This window comes from Octopus sinensis, linkage group LG20, assembly GCF_006345805.1.
Source record: "Octopus sinensis linkage group LG20, ASM634580v1, whole genome shotgun sequence".
NCBI lineage: Eukaryota > Metazoa > Mollusca > Cephalopoda > Octopoda > Octopodidae > Octopus > Octopus sinensis.
In genome coordinates, this window is record NC_043016.1 from 32,576,629 (window position 1) to 32,588,364 (window position 11,736).

The following is an 11,736-nucleotide window of genomic DNA, read 5'->3' on the forward strand; positions in this document are numbered from 1 at the left end:
GTAACAGAACTCTTATCCAGCTTCCAAAAATTTGCAAATACTGTGCAAGACTGTATTAATATATATTATATATATATATATATATATATTATATATATAATATATATATTATTTACACACATAACATTATATATAGGTGTAGGAGTGGCTGTGTTGTAAGTAGCTTGCTTACCAGCAACATGGTTCCGAGTTCAGTCCCACTGCGTGGCACCTTGGGCAAGTGCCTTCTACTATAGCCTTGGGCCAACCAAAGCCCTGTGAGTGGATTTGGTAGATAGAAGCTGAAAGAAGTCCGTCAGATATATATATGTTTGTGTGTCTGTGTTTGTCCCCCACAACATCGCTTGACAACTTACGTCTCCGTAACTTAGCAGTTCGGCAAAAAAGACCAACAGAATAAGTACTAGGCTTACAAAGAATAAGTCCTGGGGTCAATTTGCTCGACTAAAGGCGGTACTCCAACATGGCCACAGTCAAATGACTGAAACAAATAAAAGACTAAAAGAATATATATATATATATATATATATATATAATGTAGAGGCCATTATTGATTTTGCAAGGTAAAGAATGGCTGTAAGAAGGATCGAGTTAAGTGCAAATAAAAGCAATTATGTGGAATTGATGCCCTGTAAAGGCCTCGGAGTCTAAATTTGAATATTTTGAATATTACTAAGTGTCTTCTATACTGAGAATCTCCAGATCTAATCTGTAGACTATTATATATATATAATAATAATTCGAGACAAAACCACTATTTTAAAACCAAACAAGGAAAGACTTAATCAATACATAAAATTTTAATATAAATTAAATAAACCGCCACTACAAATGTTTCATGTCTGCTCCGACAATCTTCAGGTGGATTTTCGATCTTCTAATCAGTATCAAATTTTGATACTGATTAGAAGATCGAAAATCCACCTGAAGATTGTCGGTAGCAGACATGAAACATTTGTAGTGGCGGTTTTATTAATTTATATTAAAATTTTATGTATTGATTAAGTCTTCCTTGTTTGGTTTTAAAATAGTGGTTTTGTCTCGAATATATTATATAATATTTTACTATAAAATTGGATTTACCCTAAATCTGATTTTTTCCCTGTAATTTTGGATTCATTCCCTAATATTTATTATATATATATATATACACACACACAGAAACACATATATATATGTGTGTGTGTGTGTGTGTGTGTGTGTGTGTGCATGGTATGTACATAATTTGATCTGTAAAACTGTTATTCCAAACTTGTTCTTTTCTCTCTCTCTTCATTTTCTGTCCTCTCCCTTTCTTTTGAAAGAGCATAGGCTGGAAACATCAAAGACTTCTTCCATTTTTCCTAAGTGTCAAACTAATACATCCTGTTTGTTGTTCCCTCACTTGTCTCTGTCTTTTGTTGTTTGTGCATTTACAATGTAATATACCATATCCTGTATTGACTAAAAGGACCCTGTTTTGGGAGCTGGTTAAGTTCCATATGGTGAGTTAAACATAGTTTCATTCCATACTTTTTAAGTGGATTAATAATAATTAAACATACCGTAAATCTTCAAGTATAGTCCGCCCTTGAGTATAATACACAGAGGATTTTTAGGGAGCTGTACCTCTGAAAAACCTAAACCTTGTGTATAATACACACCCCTTCTCTAACTTGAGTCAAGGAAGTCTATATAACATCCTTGGTTTGTAAAAATGTATACAGTAACATCCTTATTATTATTGAATATATAACATAATGCAAACGTGTAGCTTTTTTGTGCATTTTGTTTGCAAAAATAAAGAAATAACAGTAATAAAGTTTAATAAATGTTGCTTATTGCAAGTTATGGATGATTCTTTTATGACTTCATTGCTTTCAGGTTTAGCTTAAGGTATTTTCGCGTCCTACATCACAAAATGCATCTAAATAAACATTGCCGGACAGCAAATAGAGACTCGGACATTGCTTACAAAATATTTTTCATTTTCAACCTCATATATAGTATGCACTAGGGATTTTGACCTTTAAATTTTGGGGAAAAAATGCGGATTATACATGAGGATTTACAGTACTTTGATTTAGAATTGTACCTTCAGTTTTCTTCATTTAATTTTCAATCTGTACAGTATGATATAATTTAAGAATTCTAAGTGGGTTTAATAAATACCAAACAGACCCGAATTTAGAAATGTATTAATTTGAATCTGGTAAATGCAATTTAGCTCTTTACTTTTAATAGTTTTATATTTTAAGTATATATTTATGCTAACAGAAAAACCAGTGGTCCCAAGTCTGCTGGATATTTGATCTGGTACTGTAATAGAAAAAAATTTACTGGAAAAAGGGTATGGAATGGACAAGGGGTGAGGGACTGTAAAAAGAAATTTTAGTTTTTTTGAATGAAAAATTCTTCCCTGCCCTTTTCTTTCTCCATGAGGTAGTGACAGCTATTTCAGAAGTTCACTAACCATTTACTTAGAGACCAGTATAATAGTAAGAATTTACCCATAAAAATGAAAATGGTGTTAGGACTATATTTTGAACATATGACCAGTGTGTTTGGTCATTCAGCATCTTGAGCTCGCAGCCATTTGTACCAAAGTAGTGATGCAAAAGGGCCATATAGGCTACAAATGGTCCCCAACAGTCCATAAATGCTCCATACATAAGAGTTATGAAAACGGGGAAAAAAGGATGCGCATTGACCTACAATGTTTTCTGCTATTTAGATGTATTTTTGTTTTACCTTCCTGTTATGGCCGATGACATTTTTTCTTCTATCCGTTAAGTGGGGGATGAGGGTAGGATGCATGGGAGTGCTAGGTTACAGCAACTAAGTTTTTTAGTGAAAGGTAAAAACAGCCAAAACAAGTCTAAAATAATAAACTTTTAACTTAATGATTTCAAATTTTTGCCACAAGGGCAGCTTGGGGGAGGGGATTAAGTCGATTACATCGACCTCCAGTGCATAACTGGTACTTATTTTTATCGACCCTAAAAAGATGAAAGACAAAGCCGACTTCAGCGAAATTTGAACTCAGAATGTTAAGATGGGCAAAATGCCACTAAGCATATTGCCTAGCTTGCTAACGATTCTGCCAGCTCATTACCTTAATAATATCAATAATAATAATAATGATGTTTGGAATACTGTTGACCAGAGGTCTATTCAGTCAGGACCAGTTTAGTACTAAATAACAATAAAATGTAATGAAGAAGCTTCTATGGGGTTACTGTGCTAGAAATAGCTATTAGAAATAACAACCAGATCTGTGCTGGTATGGTCATGTGGTGAGAATGGATGAGGATAGCTGTGTGAAAAAGTGCCACACCCTAACCGTTGAGGGAACCTGTGGAAGAGGTAGACCCAGGAAGACCTGAGATGAAGTGGTGAATCACGACCTTTGAACATTAGGCCTCACCAAGGAAATGACTAGAGACTGAGACCGTTGGAAATATGCTGTGCTTGAGAAGACCCGGCAAGCCAGATGAAACCATAACCCGTGGCCTATGCCAGGAGCATAACCAGCTTGCTTATGCGTAGCTTTTCCTTCTTTGGTCACTAAACTTTGTATGCGAAGACCTGTTGAGGCAAATGAAATCAAATCAAAATCAAATTCACTTAGATGACTGGCATCCATGCTAGCGGGGTGCAAAGAGCACCATACGAGTGTGATCATTGACAGAGCGGCTTTTCGAGTATGATCGTTACCAGCATCACTTTACTGTGCTAGTAGGGTGCGAAGAACACCATTCGAGTGTGATCATTGCCAGAGCAGCTAACTGGCTTCCGAACCCGTGGCATGTAAAAGGGCACCTTTTGAGCGTAATCGTTACCAACGTCGCTTCACTGGCACCTATGCCGGTGGGCACGTGTAAAAAGATTCGAGTGAGATCATTGCCAGTGCTGCCTGACTGGCCCCCGTGCAGGTGGCACGTAAAAAGCACCCACTACACTCTCGGAGTGGTTGGCGATAGGAAGGGCATCCAGCTGTAGAAACTCTGCCAGATCAAGACTGGAACCTGGTGCAGCCATCTGGTTGCCAGCCCTCAGTCAAAACCGTCCAACCCATGCTAGCATGGAAAGCGGACATTAAATGATGATGATCTCCTTCAAATTATACTCTATAATCTTAAAGAAAGGAAGGACACATTAGATAATGAATGATACAGGATGGGCATGGTGAGAACACTTTTGATCAGCTCAATAAAAACAACAACCATAACAATTACAAATGCAATTTCTACTTCTAGACAATTTATATTTAATGTCAATGATAATAAATATTTCAGTAAAAATAAAATAAATAAATAAAATTAAAACAACTGAAATAAATTCTAATATTATAAAGTCTTATTGTGGGTCAAATAATAATGTAAACACATTTTTACAGTATTGTATAGAAGTGGGAGGAACTCTTTTGATGGACCATTTGATGGTCCATTGATTGGAGATCTACTTTGCTTCCTTATGCAACCAAGAGCATAAATCATCAGCATATGAAGTAGTCATGCATTAAGCTAGCATCATAGTGGATAACCTAATTTGCCTTTTTGTAGCTTATCATTAATTAAAAGAAAATCTATTAAAATTGGTCATATGATCGTATTGAAATTACACGCAGAAGAAAAAAAACATTAATTAATTAATTAGAGATAAAATGTTAGGTCCCTGCGGCTTATGCAGTTCAGCAAAACAAACTAATGAAATAAGAAATAGGTTTATAAAGAATAAATCCTGGGATCAACTTCTTCAACTATAAACTCTTTAGTCCTTTAGCATTTAAACTGGCCATATCCGGCCCTGATATGCTACCTGTTTTATGTTCAAACTGGCCAGATCCAGCCTCTCACACCCACCCTACAATATCATTCTAAAAATATACAATCACATCATCAAAATTTTGAAGCTAAAACAATGTGAATGAAAAAGTATTACATTTGACAGAATAATCCAAATGCTAAAGGGTTAATGCAGTGCTCCAGCATGGCTGCAGTCAAATGACTGAAACAAGCAAAAGAATAAAAGAATAATTGATTAGTCTTACCTTTCATACAATGTTTCCCTGTCCAGCCTTCCAAACAAATTTTGTCCCCATTTTCATTACAGGTATTGTGCCCAAAAGAATCATTCCTGGGCCGACAGTACTTTTTGCAAGTTTTATTATAATAATTTTTATCACAGAGGACCCGTATCCTATATTCAATGCTGGCAATAGTTCCTTTATGCGATAGTGTTTGCCAGGTTGGATCTGGTGATCTTTCACCACGATGGGTAAATATTTCAATCAAGCTATCACTACCTGCAAACAAAAAGTAAATCAAGATTAGTGATCATATAACTATTGGTATTGTAGTACAGTGTCACAAGTTTTTTTTTAAGGGAAGGTCAAGTCAATTTTATCAACCCTACAACTCAACTGGTACTCATTTTATTGGTTTCAAATTTTGGCACAAGGCCAGCAATTTCTGAGGATTGTTTACTCCAGCAGAACCTAATCTCAAAATGTAAAGATGGATGAAATGCTGCTAAGCATTATAGCTGGCATGGTAACAATTCTGCCAGCATGCTGCCTTAGCTTAAATAATAATAATAATAATAATAATAATAATAATCTTTTTTATCATAGGCACAAGGCCTGAAATTTGGGAGGAAGGGGCCAGTTGATTACATCGACCCAAGTACTCAACTGGTACTTAATTTATCGACCCAAAAGGATGAAAGGTAAAGTCGACCTCGATGGAATTTGAACTCAGAACCTAGTGAAGGGTGAAAAACTGCTAAGCATTTCATCCAGTGTGCTAACAATTCTGCCAGCTTGCTGCCTTACCTCAAATAATAATAATAATAATAATAATAATAATAATAATAATAATAATAATAATAATAATAATATTAATAATTATGTATTAGACATTCACTAGTACAACACCAAAAAAAAAAAAAAAAACCCAAATATATGGCACAGAACTTCCAACCTGTTGTCTCTTGAGGTCTCTGGGTGAGACTTGGAGCCAACTTGTACAGACATAAAGCAAAAGTCAAACATAGAATAATAATAATAATAATAATCTTTTCTACTCTAGGCACAAGGCTCAAAGTTTTTGTGGAGGGTGCCAGTTAATTAGATCGACCCCCAGTATGCAACTGGTACTTAATTTATTGACCCCGAAAGGATGAAAGGCAAAGCTGATCTCGGTGGAATTTGAACTCAGAATGTAAAGATAGATGAAATATTGCTAAGCATTTCACCTGACGTGCTAACAATCCTGCCAGCTTACCACCTTACTTTAAATAGTAAAAATAATAACAACAACAATTTCTTTATTAACCACAAAGGGTTTACATTAAGGAAAAACATAATGGACAGTACAGTATAAAACAAAAATGTGTCTGTATGTGTAAGGGGTTTTATGCGCAATTTTGAGCAGTTTGATTAATTTCTAATGGGTTTGATTAATTAAAATAGGCAGACCCCCCTGGCACCTGTGCAGGTGGCACATAAAAAGCACCCACTACACTCACTGAGTGGTTGGCGTTAGGAAGGGCATCCAGCTGTAGAAACCAAGCCAAATCAGACTGGAACCTGGTGCAGCTCTCCAGCTTGCCACCTCTAGCACTCAGCACACACTATAAAGTGGTTGGCACTAGGAAGGGCATCCAGCTGTAGAAACCAAGCCAAATCAGACTGGAACCTTGTGCAGCTCTCAACCTTGCCACCTCTAGCACTCAGCACACACTATAAAGTGGTTGGCACTAGGAAGGGCATCCAGCTGTAGAAACCAAGCCAAATCAGATTGGAACCTAGTGCAGCTCTCCAGCTTACCACCTCTAGCACTCAGCACACACTGTAAAGTGGTTGGCACTAGGAAGGGCATCAAGCTGTAGAAACCAAGCCAAATCAGATTGGAACCTGGTGCAGCTCTCCAGCTTTCTAACTCTAGCACTCAGCACACACTATAAAGTGGTTGGCACTAGGAAGGGCATCCAGCTGTAGAAACCAAGCCAAATCAGATTGGAACCTGGTGCAGCTCTCAACCTTGCCACCTCTAGCACTCAGCACACACTATAAAGTGGTTGGCACTAGGAAGGGCATCCAGCTGTAGAAACCAAGCCAAATCAGATTGGAACCTGGTGCAGTTCTCCAGCTTTCTAACTCTAGCACTCAGCACACACTATAAAGTGGTTGGCACTAGGAAGGGCATCCAGCTGTAGAAACCAAGCCAAATCAGATTGGAACCTGGTGCAGCTCTCCAGCTTTCTAACTCTAGCACTCAGCACACACTATAAAGTGGTTGGCACTAGGAAGGGCATCCAGCTGTAGAAACCAAGCCAAATCAGATTGGAACCTGGTGCAGCTCTCCAGCTTTCTAACTCTAGCACTCAGCACACACTATAAAGTGGTTGGCACTAGGAAGGGCATCCAGCTGTAGAAACCAAGCCAAATCAGATTGGAACCTGGTGCAGCTCTCCAGCTTTCTAACTCTAGCACTCAGCACACACTATAAAGTGGTTGGCACTAGGAAGGGCATCCAGCTGTAGAAACCAAGCCAAATCAGATTGGAACCTGGTGCAGCTCTCCAGCTTTCTAACTCTAGCACTCAGCACACACTATAAAGTGGTTGGCACTAGGAAGGCATCCAGCTGTAGAAACCAAGCCAAATCAGATTGGAACCTGGTGCAGCTCTCCAGCTTTCTAACTCTAGCACTCAGCACCACTATAAAGTGGTTGGCACTAGGAAGGGCATCCAGCTGTAGAAACCAAGCCAAATCAGATTGGAACCTGGGCAGCTCTCCAGCTTTCTAACTCTAGCACTCAGCACACACTATAAAGTGGTTGGCACTAGGAAGGGCATCCAGCTGTAGAAACCAAGCCAATCAGATTGGAACCTGGTGCAGCTCTCCAGCTTTCTAACTCTAGCACTCAGCACACACTATAAAGGTTGGCACTAGAAGGGCATCCAGAGTGTGTAGAAACCAAGCCAATCAGACTGGAACCTGGTGCAGCTCTCCAGCTTGCCACCTCTAGCACTCAGCACACACTATAAAGTGGTTGGCACTAGGAAGGGCATCCAGCTGGTAGAAACCAAGCCAAATCAGACTGGAAACTTGTGCAGCTCTCAACCTTGCCACCTCTAGCACTCAGCACACACTATAAAGTGTTGGCACTAGGAAGGGCATCCAGCTGTAGAACCAAGCCAAATCAGATTGGAACCTAGTGCAGCTCTCCAGCTTACCACCTCTAGCACTCAGCACACACTGTAAAGTGGTTGGCACTAGGAAGGGCATCAAGCTGTAGAAACCAAGCCAAATCAGATTGGAACCTGGTGCAGCTCTCCAGCTTTCTAACTCTAGCACTCAGCACACACTATAAAGTGGTTGGCACTAGGAAGGGCATCCAGCTGTAGAAACCAAGCCAAATCAGATTGGAACCTGGTGCAGCTCTCAACCTTGCCACCTCTAGCACTCAGCACACACTATAAAGTGGTTGGCACTAGGAAGGGCATCCAGCTGTAGAAACCAAGCCAAATCAGATTGGAACCTGGTGCAGTTCTCCAGCTTTCTAACTCTAGCACTCAGCCACACTATAAAGTGGTTGGCACTAGGAAGGGCATCCAGCTGTAGAAACCAAGCCAAATCAGATTGGAACCTGGTGCAGCTCTCCAGCTTTCTAACTCTAGCACTCAGCACACACTATAAAGTGGTTGGCACTAGGAAGGGCATCCAGCTGTAGAAACCAAGCCAAATCAGATTGGAACCTGGTGCAGTTCTCCAGCTTTCTAACTCTAGCACTCAGCACACACTATAAAGTGGTTGGCACTAGGAAGGCATCCAGCTGTAGAAACCAAGCCAAATCAGATTGGAACCTGGTGCAGCTCTCAACCTTGCCACCTCTAGCACTCAGCACACACTATAAAGTGGTTGGCACTAGGAAGGGCATCCAGCTGTAGAAACCAAGCCAAATCAGATTGGAACCTGGTGCAGTTCTCCAGCTTTCTAACTCTAGCACTCAGCACACACTATAAAGTGGTTGGCACTAGGAAGGGCATCCAGCTGTAGAAACCAAGCCAAATCAGATTGGAACCTGGTGCAGCTCTCAACCTTGCCACCTCTAGCACTCAGTACACACTGTAAAGTGGTTGGCACTAGGAAGGGCATCAAGCTGTAGAAACCAAGCCAAATCAGATTGGAACCTGGTGCAGCTCTCCAGCTTGCCACCTCTAGCACTCAGCACACACTATAAAGTGGTTGGCACTAGGAAGGGCATCCAGCTGTAGAAACCAAGCCAAATCAGATTGGAACCTGGTGCAGCTCTCCAGCTTGCCACCTCTAGCACTCAGTACACACTATAAAGTGGTTGGCACTAGGAAGGGCATCCAGCTGTAGAAACCAAGCCAAATCAGACTGGAACCTGGTGCAGCCCTGGCTTCCCAGATCCCTGTCGAACCGTCCAACCCGTGCTAGCACGGAAAACGGACGTTAAACGATGATGATGATGATGATGATGAAAGATTAACATAATGAAGAAGGAAAAAAAAACAATATGAAATCCTCAATAGGGAGATGTTTGAATGCCGTTCATGGAAAAACCCCATAAAAATCATGGGTACTCTGCCTAGTACCTACAGTAGAAAAGAATAATAATCTTTTCTACTGGAGACACAAGGACTCAAATTTGGAGGGAGGGGACAAGTTGGTTACATTGACCTCCAGTGTTTCCCTGGTACTTAAATTGTCAATCCTGAAAGGAAGAAAGACAAAGATGACCTTGGAGGAATTTGAACTCAGAACGTAGTAATGGGCGAAATATTGCTAAGCATTTCATCCAGTGTGCTAATGATTCTGCCAACTCGCTGCCTAATTAATAATAATAATAATCCTTTCTACTATATAGGCGCAGGAGTGGCTGTGTGGTGAGTAGCTTGCTAACCAACCACATGGTTGCGGGTTCAGTCCCACTGCGTGGCACCTTGGGCAAGTGTCTTCTGCTATAGCCCCGGGCTGACCAATGCCTTGTGAGTGGATTTGGTAGACGGAAACTGAAAGAAGCCTGTCGTATATATGTATATATATATTATATATATATGTGTGTGTGTTTGTGTGTCTGTGTTTGTCCCCCTAGCATTGCTTGACAACCGATGCTGGTGTGTTTACCTCCCCGTCACTTAGCGGTTCAGCAAAGAAAGAGACGATAGAATAAGTACTGGCTTACAAAGAATAAGTCCCGGGTCGATTTGCTCGACTAAAGGCCGTGCTCCAGCATGGCTGCAGTCAAATGACTGAAACAAGTAAAAGAGTAAAAGAGTATAGGCACAAGGCCTGAAATTTTGAAGGAGAGAGTTAAGTTGATTACATCAACCCCAGTACTCAACTGGTACTTTACTTTATCGAAAGGATGAAAGGCAAAGTTGATCTCAATGGAATTTGAACTCAGAACGTAAAGATGGACAAAATGCTGCTAAGCATTTTGCCTGGCATGCTAACGATTCTGCCAGCTTGCCATCTAATAACAACAACAACAACAATAATAATAATGATGATGATAATAATAATAATAATAATAATAATAATAATAATAATAATAATAATAATAATAATAATAATAAAAATAATAATAATTCCTTTTATTAGCTACAAGGGCATAGAGAAGGGATACATTAGAAGGGCGGTCAACAATTTGTGTGGCAATTTACTTAAAGGATGGGTAGAAAGAAATGGTAAAGACTGGGAAATGTGATAAAAGTAGTATGCATAATACAAAGTATATTATAACATGAATAATGCTCATCCTGATACAGGAGAAACTCCAGCTAGGGCCAATCAAATGAACTCCACAGATCCAAGATTACCCTGACTACCAAAATGATGAGCCATCTCCCAACTGTTGCTTTTCAATCTATAGGTGAATACTTTAGAGCAGCGTTTCTCAACCAGGGTACCCCGAGAAAGAGTGAGATAAGCTAATGCTAATTTCATGATTGTAATATTACTATACATGCACAACATATTGGTTATTATAATATAAACATCATCCTATCTAACCTATTATGTTATCAAAAAAATTGGCACAGGAGTGGCTGTGTGGTAAGTAGCTTGCTTAACAACCACATGGTTCCGAATTCATTCCCACTGCATGGCACCTTGGGCAAGTATCTTCTACTATAGCCTAGGGCCAACCAAAGCCTTGTGAGTAGATTTGGCAGAAGGAGACTGAAAGAAGCCCGTCGTATATATCTATATATATATATACATCTGTGTGTATGTGTGTGAGTATATGTTTGTGTCTGTGTTTGTCCCCAACAACATGACTTGAAAACCAATGGTGGTGTATTTACATCCCTGTAACTTAGTGGTTCGGCAAAAGATACTAATAGAATAAGTACTAGGCTTCCATAGAATAAGTCCTGGGGTTGATTTGCTCAACTAAAGGTGGTGCTCCAGCATGGTCACAGTCAAATGACTGAAACAAGTGAAAGAAGAAAGAGAAAACCATATATATATAATATATATATATATAATATAAATATATATATATATTATATATATATATATATATATTATATATATATATATATATATTTATATATATATATGTATATTATATGTTTATCACATGAACTATGATGAAAAAATGAGAAAGATAAGGTGTATAATTTTTTTTATGCAGGGGTTTCTTGAGAGACATAATTTATTTTAAGGTTATACAGCGGTAAAAAAGGTTGGCCTTTCATCCAAGCCATTTTGTGCCAG

General features: G+C 39.1%; 1 protein-coding gene across 1 annotated transcript in view; it reads right to left on the reverse strand.

The window, feature by feature from the left end:
* LOC115222512 (protein jagged-2-like) overlaps positions 1-11,736 on the reverse strand; it is a 74,294-nt gene that overhangs the window by 42,271 nt on the left and 20,287 nt on the right. Inside the window, exon 2 of the mRNA XM_036511622.1 lies at positions 5,033-5,287. Coding sequence (XP_036367515.1) covers positions 5,033-5,287 — 255 coding nt within the window. The remainder of the gene's footprint in view (positions 1-5,032; positions 5,288-11,736) is intronic.